The sequence below is a fragment of the Gasterosteus aculeatus genome, chromosome 12 (genome assembly GCF_964276395.1).
Source record: "Gasterosteus aculeatus chromosome 12, fGasAcu3.hap1.1, whole genome shotgun sequence".
NCBI lineage: Eukaryota > Metazoa > Chordata > Actinopteri > Perciformes > Gasterosteidae > Gasterosteus > Gasterosteus aculeatus.
In genome coordinates, this window is record NC_135700.1 from 11,091,219 (window position 1) to 11,107,690 (window position 16,472).

Sequence of the window (16,472 nt, forward strand, 5' to 3'; positions counted from 1 at the left end):
GAGCAGGGAAATTATCATGTGTGTTTAAGTGTGCAGACTGCAGCCTCTGTGGGTGCTGCCAATGCTTTCCCTTGTGTTGGGGAGCTGTGTGTTAGTATGCCGGTAGGATTATGTTGGGGCATTAACAGCCCAGTCAGATGCGCTTGGCTCTTTCCCAGGGAGGCTCAATCCACCATGTTCATCCCCCATTTAAGGAGACTGTTAGCTGATGAAGATGTGCACATGCAAGACTGAAGATAAAAGAAAGCGCTGACCCGACTCATTAGCCGCTGTGATTTAATATATTGACACTCGGATACAAATAATTCCTTTCAATGGACTTTATCGGCAGGGAGGGATCTATTCAATTAGTTATGAATTGTGTCTTATTGTTAGTAAGCAGAAGAAATGATGACATTACACAAACTGCAATTCAAACAATGAAGCTGTCGAGGCCGTGTTAAAACGTAATGATGGAGGAAAAGGTGTAGATTCTACCTTACTGATCGGTATGATCGGTCTGTGTCTTTACTCCCATTAGGATCTCCTTTTCTTTGTGAATGAAGTGTAACCACTGATCACTGGCTTTGTTAAGTCTGTTTAAAAGCAGTCAAATGAAACATATGCTTAGTTGTAATGTTAATGCAGACAAACAAAGATCCATTATTGCTGTAAAATACACAATCAAGCCATGCTATTGTGTAATTGGCCTTTGTATTGAGACACCTCAGCAGTTTAAGCAGCGATAATTAAGAGGCTCCATCTGAGAGGTGCCACATGAACAACTGTAATGTGTGAAATCACACCTGAGGGTCTACTTAAAATTAGTCACCTGAGGAGTTTGTAAAGCAGCCGTGGGACCGATAATTTATCACGCAAATTTCCTTCCTTTCCTTCTATCACTTCACGCAAGTGATTGGAATAACTTACCCAATACAGAAAAATGTGTATATACACAGTATATTATTTAGCTACATAGAAATACAGCACTTTTTTTGTTCTGCCCAAATATATCACTATAAAGCACCTGTTCAGAGCTGCGCAAACACCCCTGGGTGAAAGCAGAGCTCCTACACTTAAAGTCCATTGTACCCCGACCCTCGTAGGAAAAATATCAGTTGAGGGAGAACACATCCACCAGTGTGATGTTGATTCAGTTTCCACTCCCCCTCCGCTTGAAATGTGTTTTCTCTGCTAATGTTGTGCAAACTGTTTTGTCTTTGCGTTGGCTTTACGTGGCCATCGTCCGCCGCAGTGAGAAGGAGCTGGATTAATGGGCTCTACTGTGTACCGCGGCCGGCAGGGAGAAAAGGGTGCGTGTTTTCTTAGGATTGGGGTGGCAAAGCAAAGCATTCAGCCCAACTGATGCAAAAAAAAGGAGGTTTTTGTTTTGTAAAGGCTGTTCCCAACAGAACACATTGAATGAGTTATTTTGTCCTGCACAGTTTTCTTAAAGACTTATACAAAAAGACTTCATGCATTTCTCAGTTTAAAAAAAGAATACCTTCTTTATACTTTAATTCCACTCCTACGCTACCATAATTCATCCTGCAGTATTTTTCACAGAAGTCCTCATATCACCTCTCTTATTTGACCTTTTGTCAAATCAGGCAAGGATATTCGTTGCATGCTTGAAAGTCTCATTGCGTTTGTGTCCCCTAAAAGAATGAGCCCTGTTGTTATGTGTGGCCTCGGCAGCTGGGAGGTAATAGTGAAGACAGAGCCTCAGTGTGATGACGGACAGAGACAGAGGGGTGACACCCAGCTGTAGCGTGGACATACACAATGTCGGGGTGCTCTTCTGTTTTGCAGTTTGACCAAATCCTTTTCCCCACAAATTTAAAATAAATGATTGATGTCACATCTAAAGGGAATATATATATATATATATATATATATATATATATACAACAACTACTATGTGATGCGCCTCACAGTATCACATTTTCAACTCCCCCTACCCTGTTCACGTCAAATGCTTGTAGTTGCCCCCCCCCCTCCCCTGCAATGAGGGTCCGATGTATTTTACTTATTCTCATTTCCATACTGCGAGGATGTATATGCAGAATAATGATGCCGGCCCCAAACCCCCTTTTGCTGTTTTTTAAGTATGTTCTCTTCTTTCCCGTCATTACACATGCTGTTTGAGGAAGTCCCCGTGGATTCGGACAGTTTACTGCAAACTTTAATTTAATGGCAAAACCTTGAAATAAATATCATTCATTCTTACTTCTGTGTATGCTTCCATCCCCCCAAAATAGCTGATATTCTTCAGAAATATAACACTGAATTTCCTGTTAAAAATAATCCACATTTCCACGCTGCAAAGCAGGTTTCGTCGCGGTGTGTGCATTGTGTTACACACAGTGTAATGTAATAGAGAGCTGTAGCATGAAAACTCTTTGGTCACTTACAAAGCAAACAAAGCTTTAAAAGAGAAGAAGGCATCTAAAAGCTTGATTTTCATTTTGTCATTTTTTTCAAACGGATAAATTAAATTGAAAGAATTTAATTTATTTAAATTTACTGGAAAACATAATTTATGATACATTGATGAAATTTGATGACTGGAATGGCTTTTTTTGGATCTTTTAATACCAATTCTGACTATCTATAAATGTGTTTGTTTAACTTATTTCTCTCTGCCTATTTTATCATTTCCGTCACACTTTAGGTTTAAGCTGTTATTATTTCTCCTTTAACATTTAATACTTAAACCACAGTCGGCGGTGTGCAAAAATCCTGTAAATGCCAAGCAGCGTATTTAGACAAACAGCAGCTGGCTGCTTTATCCAGAATCCTACGGAAGTCAGGCGGAGCGATGAGATGGAGCAGGGCTGCAGGGGAGGGATTTGGGGTGGGCTGTGTTAGGTGGGTCAGACTTTGCTTTCAAGCTCCCATCGACTTAATATAGACATATTGTAATGGCGGTTTTCCAAGAAGGCTTGTTTTACTGTGTAAGGAATTAGTGGAACAAGAAGTCATCTATTGGTTGTTCCTTCTGGTCTGACCTCACTAAAGTGTCTGGATTTGCTGCACTTTGTACTGAACAGCACTGTGCGCGAAATACACACACAGGCGTGACTGACGTGCAATGTTACACTTAAACCTGAGCAAACGGTGCCCGCTGTCACCGTTAAAGCTGCACCCCAACAATTCAGAATAAATATTATGCTTTTTATTTGTCAGTGCTTGTGCACTCCTTGCGTTTTTGCTTTAGCGTTCTACCCATGACTTTCGTAGAGAAGTGTGTTGTGCAGCGATTGCAGGAATGAAGTAAGGGGGGGTCAGAGACTTTACCAGGCTAAGGGCTCTAGTGACCTGAACCCCTCTAGTGTATTTGCCACCCTTAATCACAAGCTGGAATAATGTTCTTCAGTCCAGTGGGTGGTAATATGAAGTCGGGAGCATCAAAGTCTGTTGTAAATCTATTGATCTGTTTGTGTGATTAGCATTAGCTACAGACAAATCCAAACACCATCACCTCTCTTCGATCAATGTGTGTCTGCTTCGCGAAGCGACTGTTCAGCGTGTACGGCTGCAGTATGACCCACTGATAAGTGACCTGTAGTGACCGAGTAATATGTGCTTAAACACTGTTGTTTCATGGCGGAGGGGGGGGGGTAAACCTGAAGCAACACAGAGGATTCGCAAGCCCAGAAGTGCTTCCACTGAGTGATTTTTCTCCCGGTTCGGCTCCAGTACAGTGTACACCCAGCGGGCTGTGTACACAGTGGCGGGTGTTAAACATATCCTGCTGTCTAGCGTCGGTTCTACCGCGTGTGCTGCTGTTGGGGTGTAGCCAGACGTGCCGGCTTCCTCAGGATCACTTTACCTTCAAATGGATCACAAAAGGTGATTTCTACTCGCAGGCGTTCAGCGCGCAGCTCGGCGGAGAGCAGGGGTGAGCAAAGTGTGAACTATCAGTTCCTAAAGCAACAGCTGGAGTCTATCCTCCCTGGGTGAAATTACAGAATGCCTCCTATAGAAAAATGTGAAAGAGAAGGTTTGTGAGAGCTGCGGATCTGACAGCTACTAATGTGTGGAAGTAATTTTATTAAAAGGAGATGTCAGTGAAACTTGAGTCCTCTTCCAAATGATGGCTGGTGATTGGGATCTTTTCTTAGTGTGAAAGGTGCTTATTATAATCTAAATTATTGTACAGACTTAAGAACGTCATCACCACAAGCTCATCAGCAATTTTTGGCAACCTGCAGTTGTATTGTTGTCAGTCATGTTCATTGAACACTTGGAGGGGTTTTACACACACGTGTCTGCCAGAGGCATATGGATGCCGATTATATCCAAGATAAGCATATGTGTCAGAGGTGTTTTAAAAGGTGTCAAGTAGCAATTAATCAGGATGTTAAACCCAGGAGCTCACAGGTCCTTTCAATCCAACATCCACGAAACACACTGAGAATCAGAGAGGTGTTTGTCTTATTTTTTTCTTTTAATCTTTTTTATTTCTGACTGATTCTGTCACTCACAGCGATAACTCTCACAGTTTCATTCACGTAGAGCATCGTGGTGCATAGCGAGTAGCAAGGTTGAGCGTGGATCAGTGCATGGTTAGTGTGTGGGGGCTCAGAGGGAAAGCCAGCAGGGGGTTTTCGAGGCCCCCGGGTGCTTTGTAGAGGCTATAACAGAAACTGAGGAACATGGGTGTTGACAGGGGCCCGAGTCGGGGCTGTAACGCGCTGTACATCTCCATTAGCACTCAGTGTTTTGGAGCTGCCTGCTCTGTCTTGTAGGTGGATGCTTACACATCTATAAAACAACACAACTCACAGCGCAAATGCCTTATAGCATTAGCTGAGCTTCATACAGGTCTGTAAATGAACGTTAGCTCGTGAAATGTTTTAATCGCACAGCTTATCAAAGAATTATTATAAAAGTGCATCTTTCATCCTAAATATTGTAAGTGCTATATTTATCTCACCACTGGAGTAAAACTAAATAACTCACAGTAGTTGCAAGAGTGCGATGTTTATAGGTTAATGAGGTATTAGAGTTGAATTTTAAGTGTATTTGTGTGTGTGTGTGAGACTGAGAATGTTGGTATGCACATATTGCATATGTGTAAGTGTTAGGATGAATTAATGGAGCTCACCATGTCTTTTTTCCATTGTGTATTTACATATCAGTCCTCTGGTTCGTCGCATGAACTGGGACCTTATAGGACGGGATGGGCTCCGGCTATAAATAATTATACAGTCAGCTTTAAGTGCTTTCTTGTTTCATTTTACTCTTTAAGTTTTATTTCCTGGAATTAATGATCGAGTATGGGATTGTAAAGAGGTTGAATAAAGTATTTGTCAGTAACGCACAATGAAGCAAACTAAAAGCAAACACAACTACTACACGAGATAAGTGTGACAGAACTAAATATTGTAAGTCTTTTCAACAAAATGCCATCCACATGGTGAGTAGAACTGCAAGCAGGTTCTATTGATCAACACCAGCGTCTCCTTGAGGGTGAAACAGATTGCCTGCTGGCCTGACACAGACTTCATCAGGTCATCTGAATTGATGATACATGTTGCAAGGAGGCTAAGTTCCCCCAGAAACCTCTGCTGGAGTGCTTGCTGGCAGAGACGGGGGCCTCAGCCAAGTCTGTCTGACTGATCGCTACAGATGCTCCTCTTCAAGTATTCAGAGTCAGATCCTTAGTGCCGGGTCTTGAGGGACAAACAATAGCACCTGTTCCTCATAAGATAGCCCATTCATGTATCTTTAATGAAGCCTCGGGGCAGATGGTGTGAAATGACATTATCCAGTGCTTAGCAGTGCTAAGACAAAGGAAGAGCAGTGCCAGCACAACAATGCCGCTGTATTTACGAGGAGAAGGGGTGGGGGGGGGGCGCTGCCCAAGTGCCCAGCTCACATCTGCTCCACTTCATTCTCCGACTCCTCAAGATCATCTTGGCAGTAGAAATATCCTGGGCACTCGGCCCATACATGGATGAACTTGAGCGTAACTCTTAATGGGATAGGGGGAGGTCTGGGTGGGAGAGCGCGCATATGAACAGAATTTGTTCCTGCAAGTTATTTTTGTTCTACTTCGTTTACTTTACAGTACAAAGCACTTGTGAAAAAGTTATAATCTGCATCGACACTGCTCAACCAACCTACGCTATTTGTTGCCACCTTGGAAGCACCTGAATTTTTGATTTGCCCTTTTCTGACATTAGTTGCTGTAAATGAAACTTTAATGCACAGAACTCATTACTGCAAATCACAGCTATTCAAACTCAATGCATTTATTTCCCCTTCAACGCACATTTGCACTCTGCCTTGCCTCAGTGAATCTTGTATATTCTGCTCCATATTTTAAAATAATAATTGCAATAAAAGCTGGTATCCCGGATGAAATTATTTAATTTACATTTAGTGCTGGAGAAAAATACGACCAAATACTGGTTAGGTCTCGGTATTTAATTTTTTTGTGTGATTCAGTTGTACTAATTAAAAGCAATTGCATTGGTCCTTTGAAATAATGTTGATATGAAAGAAACTTGAAAGAAATGTTTTTTTCCATTCTTTAGCATCATGACTAATTTTTACTCACATGAATAGCTGGTCGTGGATGATTTGAAAAAGGATGATCAGAATCATGTTAATGAGAAGCTTTTAGTTGTGACTAATAAAGTTGCCCATGTAGAACAGTCTTGCAAAGATGCTTTGACTTTTTCCGATAGTCAATAAAATAGTTTTGTTTAAAAAAACTTGCTTTTACTTTTAATTTACTGCTAAGGCATGTTAGTTAATTTCTGAAATAAACTTTCCTGTGACACATGTAACATACTTGGAGGGATGTGGACTTAAGGGAGCCCTTTTCTGCCCTGTGACTACCGCACATTCAGCAACAGACTCCATCTGGTTTTACAGTCCAAATATACAGACAGAGAAAATCTGTGTTCCCCAGTGTTCCCCCCGCCTGTCACTGGCCCAACTTCATGTTGTGACATTAATTATTGTGTTTTTTCCATATGTTCCATACATGCAAGGCCAAGATTCATCTTTCATCCATTAAGCTTGGAAACTTGGAACTCAAATCCCCATAAAGCAATGTTTTATTTAAGGTCATTTGTCGCAGTCTCCTTGGCTAGTTATTTTTCTTCAGCAACAGCACATTTTACAGAATTACTTTTGGGAGAATAACATACTATTCTATTCTTCTATAATGCACTTTCTGGACTTGTACTTCTGTAAAAGCTCAGTAGGCAAAAAATGCTTCTATTTATTTCGTTTTCAGTCTAGCTCTGCACCTCCAGACAGATCAATATAGTAGTTTTAAGTAGGTTTAGCGCTCTAGTTTTGAGAGAAACTGGGTGCGACTAAGCCAGGGAAGGGTCTTCAGGGGGAGCAGCAAACGCTGAAAAAGTGAAGATCATAGCAGACCTCAGCCAGAACATGGGGGAAAAGTCATTGCTCGGAGCAGGTTGATTTCATGCCCCAATGCAGCGGCAGTAATTGCACCCAGACCCGTTTTATTGCGAGTTGATTTTAAGGAGGGCTGAATGGAGAAACATTCTGTAAAGTGTTTATTTTGGGGGATGACCTTTATTAACCCATTTTCCAGGCAGGTTCCCCTGAGGTGGCCTGGCTCAGCGCTAGATTAACCATTGCAGGCCCATGCTAGCAGTGCTGCTCCCCATCATAGAGTTTCAGGAAGCAGGGAATGACAGTAAGATTGGACCTTGTAACATGTTTGCAGAACCCGCACTCGCCACTTTTAAGACATAAGCTACTGACCGACCCCTGACACACACATACAGAGGGTTTAGGTTCATATTCCCAGTAGGCAAGTTAGCAAGGGTCTGGATGGTGAAGGTTAATATGTGAGTGGAACAGAAATACAGCGAGCATTTCTCAACTGCCCGCTATTTGTCTTTCAGCCAAGAACAGTTGCAGTAAATTGCTGGATTGTCTTTATGCTTTTATCATCCAAGTATATGAATATCCAAGATTATGCCAGGAGTTGATTTTCCCTTGAGGTGAGAGTCTCTTGTATAAAACGTTCAGCAATCTTCCTGCAAACACGTTGTATCGGTGTGTCGGTGAGTGCTTCCCTCAACACTCTAAAGTAATTCTCTAAAGAAGCAGTGCTGATCTTCTGAGCCTCGCTGCCCTCTGTCCTGCATGTTGCTTCCTCTCACTGCCGCTGGAACAATATGTGCATATGTGGGGGTCTTTTGATGTACCGAGGTGAAATTGTGGTTTGGATTAAGGGCAAGCGCAGCTCGGCCAGGTATTGTGCGAGCACTGGGTGCCCCTGTCGTCTCGCGTTAGCAGGGGCTGTGATCTGGCTTCCCTGTGAGTGGGCTCTGTGTTTCTGGGTATTGTAGCTATGCTCAGGCCTCTCTCTCTGATCTCTGCTCCCTATCTGTTCAGCAGGTCCAGGGTCACATGCCTCCGCTCATGATCCCCATTTTTCCACACGACCAACGTACTCTGGCAGCAGCAGCCGCCGCCCAGCAAGGATTTCTCTTCCCTCCGGGAATGTCTTATAAGCCAGGTAGGATTGCACTTAAGTCGTCTGTTTGTCATTTTCTCTCTACTTGCCATGTCCTTTCACCTTACCAAAGTGGATGCACTCAGCAACAAACAAATTATTCATTCACACTTGAACCCACTGGCATGATCTGCTCTGTCTGAACTTGAACTAAGGACTGGGAATGTTTTAATCCAGTTTGAACATTAGAGGCAGTGAAATTTGATTTGTATCCACAGTCGGAGGTTAAGGAGACTTGCATGAAAAGTCTTCTCACTGTTATATGCCTAGCAACAACTCCCCCTTTTACGGTGCAACACAAGTATGTATTTTGAAAGACAATTACAAGGTGGATGGCTTGGATGGTGTGAGGAACCGGTTTTTCTGCATGTAACAGTTAGCGTTGCCTGTAACAGCATGCCGTGTTTCTTTCCCTTTTTATTTTTAAACTAAAACAGAAGCTTTCCACAGCCTTTAAAATAATAATGAAATGTTGTTTCAAAGTTGTCCAACGCCCCACTAAAGGAGCAACCTCATACACCATTATATCCTTAAGAGAATTAAAGATGTGCCACCACATACTACTGTATTTATGTTAAATATAAAAAATATCCCTGGCCTAAAAGGTTCCTTCTTTTCAGCCTCAGCTTTTCCCCTTACATGCTTTCTTTGTCCAAGAGCCTAGAACAATTTTTTTACATGTCTCTCTTAGCTATCTTATCATTAAGCTGTTTTTATGTGTTGCTGCTTAAAAAAAATATTTACTGTATAAGGCATCTTAAAAAAAATAAAGTTTTCCTGGTTATTATAAAACAATACTGGAATAAGAAAAAGGACTAAAAACAGAAGCACTGGGAAGTCAGCAGGTTTGGAGCCGAACATTAAAAGGTGTGGTAGGGCAGTTAATGAATTAACTATAAAACCACAGGATGAAAACGAAAGTCAGCTATTTTGGAACTATGGAGCCATGACAGCTTAAACAAAGTGCCTGAGGGGGAGTCTTTTACTAGTGCGCTTTGTGCAATAGGTTTGACATGGAAAATGTTTTAGTTCAAATAACAGGAGCTATTAGGAAATCATGGTCAGGGGTCGTCATGTGTATAGTTCCTGCATAATGCATGAGTTCATGGAGGAAAAGCAAAGGGGGTCTGAAAATGACTTGGGTAGTCAGGAGAGGTATTCGCAAAGCTAAAACCTCTTTTACTTCTCGCCGACCAACACAATATACGCCATGTATCCAGAAAGTACAATGTTATCACCACCACCTGCAGGGTAGACAGGATGCTGTCATGTCCTTTCTCTATGAAGTGAGTGGCCAAGCATTCACTTCCAAGACTAAGGCACACTAATCTGATGTTATCATTATGAGAAAGCTCCCAGGGACCTCTCTTATGACCCCTCAGCCCTGTGGTGCCCACATGGCAACAGTCATTCTGGCACCATAGTGGTAAGTCATCACCCATCTACTGGCTGTGCTCAATGGCCTGGTGTTGCATGGTAGACAAGCACAGTCATAAAAACATCTAAACAAATAGACTCCCCTTTCTGTTTAGACCATCTACACAGACATGGTGGCATTAAGTCTGATGTGGCGCTAATGGACATGCAGAATGACCCCATAGTCTTTGGGTTTCTATGTCCGCCACTTGGACATCCTGCTGAAAGTTGACATTTCCCTTGTGCTATTTTATTTCTATTTCAGGTCTTTTTTATCACAATGTGTATTTGTGTCTCGATCAAAATAAGTGAATTAAGTTTTTTCATCAGACATACTGAATGAAATCTCAACAATATAGAATTATAACCTTTTATTACCCTGTTAAAATGTTCATGTAAGCTTGCTTTTCCGCTAACAGCTTTGGTATTTTAATGGCATGTAAAAGCCAGTGAAAAGAGAAGCTCAAGTTTGAGGGTTGTCGTCATATACTTCATTCATCATCATTTGATCTGGTCTAAGAAAGGTCTCCGCTGCATCTGTCAACCCTCGACAGATCTATTACTTATATTTCATGGCACTGCATGAGCAGGGAAATATAGCCTGATGTGACCATGGCGTCACCTGCACCCCCCTCCCCCCTCACCCCCCACACACACACACACTTTTTGCATTTAGAATCCAGGCTGCGGGCATGGGACCCGCCGTGGCCAGTTAAATAAAAAACACTGTAATTCCCTTTTTACCAGTGGCGTTAACCTGGCACCACGCCCATTCTGCAGGAGTCGGGTGCCTCGGCTGTGTTCACCCAAGACTCACAGGCCCCCGGAGCCCGACAACCCAGCAGTGGTTGGTGTGCTCACTTAGAAAATGACCCTCCTCAGTTTTCACATGACATCCAAAGACATCCAGCCATTTATTATTCCCAACTCTTACGTCACAGACAGCCCAGTGAGAGGGAGAGAAAAGCGATACCAAAAAAAGGGAGGTGTAGAAATAACCACAGTGCACCCCTACACACACAAGCCAGCACTATTTGAAACCACTTGTGCTGTGTGATTTTATTTGCTACTAAATGGGGATTGAATTTCCATGGCCCGTATCACATTGTGCTGTGCTGTACAAGATTGCAAAGTGAGGCGAGCAGGCGAGGGCAAAGTGAAAGAGAAGGTATATACATTTAACTTGTCTGTGGCTTAATGGCTCTATATGTTTGTGAGAAGAAGTGACAGGCAGAAGTGGGGTCTGAGCGAAGGGCAACTACCCCCCCCCCCCCACTCCCTTTGTCAACCCCACCTCCTCCAGGCACATGCTTTAACCCTCCCTCCCTCCCTCCTGAACGCTGCGCTGCAGAGTCTCACTGGGGCTGTTCTGTCCGTCTCAACACACTAGGTTGAGTGTGTGAAAGTGTCTGGGACCTGGTTAAACACCCCCGTGGATATCACTCATGCAGCAGCCGTCTTTTTTATATCCTCCATATCCTGACAAACGTGCTGATGGCACCAACAGTAGGGAATGGTAATAAATAGTGCTGCCATTTGGACACTCATCTTCCTGGCTTGATCCCAGTGATATGCATGGATAAGAATGTGCTTTTTTCTTTTCTTTTCTTCACCCGTGTTATTGTTACTACACACTTGTTCGAACCAGTTTGCATACAAGTGCTTTCACCTCGCTGCCAAATCACTCAGAAACAAACAATGTAGTGTTGAACAATAGCCGGGCAAGTCCACAGCTGTATGAACCGCATGAGAGAACATGCTGGTCCTTAATAATCGCATAGGCAGGGAGATATTTGACATGTATTCTGAACATAAACAGACACACACACACGCACACACACAAACCTTAAAAGAACTTTAAACTATGTAGTAGTTATTTCCAGGAGGAGTACTGTGCAGGTGGAAGAAGGAGGGAATGGTGTGGGACTGCCTAAGTAATCCTGCTCCGGTCCAACAAGCTTACCCTTTTGTAAATGCAGATGTTTGGGCTTGAAGCCGATGGCTCGTTGCAATGTGCCACATTGCTGTGGTGGAGCAGTGGAGAGCTCAGGATCCTTGTTGGCACTTGCCTGGTCGCTGTGGGCCGGCTCATTGTCTGAACCTGTATGCATTGTTGTCTCCCTCTCCCTCTCTGACAGGTGATAACTACCCCGTGCAGTTCATTCCATCCACGATGGCAGCTGCAGCAGCGTCAGGACTCAGCCCTCTTCAGCTCCAGGTATGTACAATACTATGACAAAGAATGCGAGGGACGCCCGCCAAGCCCGGGGTAGAAAGGATGGCTAAGCAGCTGTACGCTAAGTAATGAGCTGCGCACTAAATAATCCTGGAGGCCCCCAGCTCACACGCGCTTATCCCCTAACATATGTAATTTATCCTGTTTTATAGAGGATTTATCCCCACTACCTCCAGCAGTCACAGGAGTTAGGAAGATAATAGTTATTTGAGGGAATAAGAATCACTTTCGTTGCTTTAATCGCCTGCCAGTGAGTTTATTATAAGGTGATTGAGTGTGTAAGCAAAGAATCTCTTTTCGTCTTTTGTCTATTAGAGCCACTTTAATATTTGGTCTCTGTGAGCAAAGAAAATGAGAGAAAGAGGGTGAACTTTTTATATATAGTTACTTGTGTTATACACAGTGAGGTTGTGCAGAGGTTTTGTGCTACATAAATTGTTGGGATAGGCTCCAAGCCCTACAGGCACCTCCAGGATATTTCTCACGCAGCATTTAAGAAGAGCCGATCTCAGGTCATGGCTTAACCTGGGGCCATAATATTTAATATAGATAATTGGCTTTGTTCCATCCTTCAAGTTGGCACTACTGTTACCACTGCTTGCCTGCGCTTATGGATAATCTTTGTTCCCAAATTGGTGATAATGTCTCCCTTGTTAACTTTTTACTGACTTTTATTTACATATATAATATTTGGTATAACAAAACCAAAGAAGTAGCAACGAAAAGCTGAATAACAACCATATTTATTCTGCTGCCCTGCTGCCTGTTGCTTCTCTAATAATCAGTCTCCTTCGCATTTGTTAGCAATTGTAAATCTTAATTCTATCTGAAACGATACATTTGTTGTTTGGAGATAAATGGAGCAAAAAAACACAGTTGACAGTTGGTTATGGCCGATGCTGCTTCGTCAACAACAGGGAAACCTTATTGAAAGCTGCAACATGTGGTGCTCAACAGCAGAAAGAAGTATTTCAAGATAAAACTAGAGCTCAAGACCAAGGGAGGAACATTGATATATGTGGCATTTGTCCTTCTGAGGTTACATCTGTCAGTGTTAACGAGCCTTGGCAAGTTCTAACAATGCATGCAGCTGGCTCTTAAGAGTTGTGCGTCATTATGCAGCCATGAGAGGAGCTATTAGAACCACGTGAGGTGTTAAATGAGTCTGCTCATGTTTGAGGACGTGTGTCCGAGAGAGCAAAAGGTGGGGGCTGCGTATTTGAACATGTTTTCTGGAGTGTACATGTGTCGCTTAGTTTTACTATATCATGGAGAGGCCCTTTGGAAAGGAGTGGTGGTTCAGACAGGCATGCATAGTCTATTTATAATGGTGTATGAGGTCAGACGAGACAGTCATATATCTGAAGGTTGGGGTGAGGAGGGAAGAGTGATTAATTTGGATTATGTATCTAACCCTGGGAATGGGCAAAAACAGTGCTTCTAAGACCATGACTTGGCTGACCTTTAAGAACACAGTAAACAGAAAGAGGTGCATTTTCCATTAATTGAAGTCTGTCAGCCTGTCACATATTCCGCCTGCTGGCTGCTATTTACTCTGCATAGAGACTCCCCTTAAAACAGCAAGGCAAGTCAAACATGCCCTTTTCTACATAGCTGGGATCAACAAACCATGTGACTTCCACCACTTACTCTACAAAGCACTGGGAGCCTGCTATGATTAAAAAATCATATCATGCCAGACATGGCATGAAGTTAAAATTGAATCCTCCCTTTGGAGCAATAATAGCTCCAGTAGTCGCTTCTTCTGTTTGTTTGTCTTAGACAGAGAGGACTCGTGATTACGGCAACCGAATGAGAACAGTTTACATTGAGTTGAAAGTATCTGAGCTACACTCTGTAGTACTCTAAGAAGTTTTCTTCAGGGTTCATGTAGTAAAAACTGGACGGCTACTTTGAAATGATGTCCAGTGTTGTAATGATACAACTTTTAAATGCCACTGGTAATATTTTTTACGAGTAAAAAAAACTTTTTTAATAAGCTTTACTAACCCGTTAAACTGTACTGAACTTTTCTACTTTCACCTCCAAAACCATTCTTGATCGTCTGAACACACACAAAATACCACACACATATGGTTGGATAGGCAGCCCCCCCACAATTAAAATATCTCTTCCTGTCAGCTTCATGGCAAGGTGTAATTTTCACCAATTTGCTCAGCTTAGACTGTGCAATATATGAACCATAAAAATTATCTTATTGGAAGAATTAATTCCCACAATGCAGCCGAGGTAATATGATCAGCCATCCAGTCAGTGAGGCCAGCAGCTCCGTCACTCTTAATGTTGGCCACGTAGCCGCTCCACAATCTCCTCTGTCATAACAGTCTGGGAGGCTTCCCCCCTGTTCCCCGCCCTCTCTCTCCAATGAGCAAAAAAACCCCAACAAGGTAACAAAGGCTTAGAGCTGATGGATGTAAATGAATCTTCCAGGCCGCGTTTGAGTGTTGGAGACTGTAATTTGCTTGTCAATGCGAGGTGGTAGCATCACTCCGGTGGCTGGCAGTCTGCAAGTGGCTGTCACCGGGCATTGCTGTACCACGAGGCAATTTCATTCAATGTTTTCCTGACAGATTGGCTCTCGTCCTCAACTCACAGGAGAGGAGGGCGGGTAAACTATCGGGCGCGACGTGCCCCTCTTCATTAGGAGCCACACAGAGCAGGGATGAGTCCAGGACCAGGAGGAAACAATGGCTTGGTCCTTGCCTTGCCTCCCCTGATTACAAGTGACACCCCTCACCCAACAGAGGAAATTGCGTTCAGATTGTACCCCAATCTATCGGCAACACCTACTATATTCAATTGAGTGAAAAGGCAAGAAAGAGATTTCCCTAATTCCACAAAAGAATCTTCTATTTGGGACGGCACTTAATTCTCTGTCTGTACGCTGTGCCTTGGCATTGCCCCGTCCTTTTTACAGAACCAATGAGCAGGAGGAGGACATTTTTGAAAAAGTCCTGTTTGTGTCATTGGAGGCAGACTTCAGTGTTTAAGTCATTTTAAAGAAAGTGTTATTGGATAAAAGAGAACATCTGGGTTCTCTGTGTGCGGTATCGCCGTTAGGACAAAATAAATAGAAACGCTCTGTTTTCAATCAGTCAAAGCTGCCTTTTCTATTGCTTGCTGTCGCCGTCTCACCGTCCGGCTTTTCCAATTCCCCGTCCACATCTTGAACCATCTCTCCGTATCTTAGTTTGTGTATTTCTCTTTGAATTAATCCCATCCTCTCTTTTGCTCACTCCGTCCCTGTGTTGCTCCCCCCCCCCCCCTGAATTGTCTCGGCCCATCACATCCTCATTCTTTATAGCGCTTGAAGTCGAGGTGCTTGAGTCGAGACTTAACGCCGCAATTACCGCCCGCCGTGTGTGCGGTGGCATCTCTTTGGGCCCGTGATAAACCTGGGCCCGGCCTCAGCTAATGCTCCCGCTGTAGAGATGAAAAGCGGCTCGCGTGCTCAGCGACAACCCGGTCCAAATTTCAAGCACACAAGCACATCTGAAGGAGTACTCAGAGGCTTAGACTACCAGAGGGATAAGAAACAGTGTTGCACAATCAGGGAGAAACAGGAAGAAAAATGGGCGAGCGGCAAACCGCACATTATCTTTTGTTTGGATGTAAATGCCTCTGTAGTACAGATGTGAAGGAAGCAGCTTCCATCATTAACAAGTGAAGCACTTTTGACTTTGAACGCCAGGGAGAGAGGAGGAGGGGAGAGAGGAGAGTACAGACGTACTGTCGAGAGCAGCTGTTTCTGTGTTTATGAGCGGAGGAGCTGGGCCTTTGAAGGTAACCCAGAGCAGTGCAGCAATGCTAGCTGTGTGTGGAAGGCTGGCTAATAGGGCGGCTATGCGAGCAGCTGGATAGAGGCAGCGGTGAACAGAGGGACAGATGGACAGATAGAGTGGATAATGCAGTGAGCTGCACTGAATGGGAGGGCTGGCTCTGGGGCCCCCGGGGCACGGAGAACCCACACACACACACACACACACTTACGGATGACGGACTGTGTTTGTGTGTGCGCGCGAATTTTCGAGGGAAGTGATAGACTTCAGAATATACGTATGCTGTAGATGTAAGATAGAGACGGGCAAGAGGAGGAGGTCGGAGCCGAGCAGGTTGGGCGCCAGCAGATGAGACAGATGTTGGGCCATACTGGAAAGCATCGGCACAGTGCACCAGGACGCCTTCCTCCACTCCAGACATCTGGGCCTAGCCTGGGTCAGCCTGCCCCGGTCGCCCTGGGCAATGAGCCTGTACAAGCCTTGTGGCTAACGGGGCTGGCGCTGTGCTGCCTTTTAAATGGTG

The 16,472-nt window shown here is 43.7% G+C and overlaps 1 protein-coding gene across 7 annotated transcripts in view; it reads left to right on the forward strand.

Moving 5' to 3' along the window:
* The window catches only part of sox6 (SRY-box transcription factor 6), a 120,415-nt gene that overhangs the window by 76,289 nt on the left and 27,654 nt on the right, over positions 1–16,472 (forward strand). For 5 of the 7 annotated variants that reach the window (XM_040203521.2, XM_078085210.1, XM_040203540.2 and 2 more), the window contains 2 exons: positions 8,377–8,500; positions 12,052–12,131. In XM_040203521.2, coding sequence (XP_040059455.1) covers positions 8,377–8,500; positions 12,052–12,131 — 204 coding nt within the window. The remainder of the gene's footprint in view (positions 1–8,376; positions 8,501–12,051; positions 12,132–16,472) is intronic. The other 2 variants (XM_078085209.1, XM_040203549.2) reach the window with 1 other exon arrangement.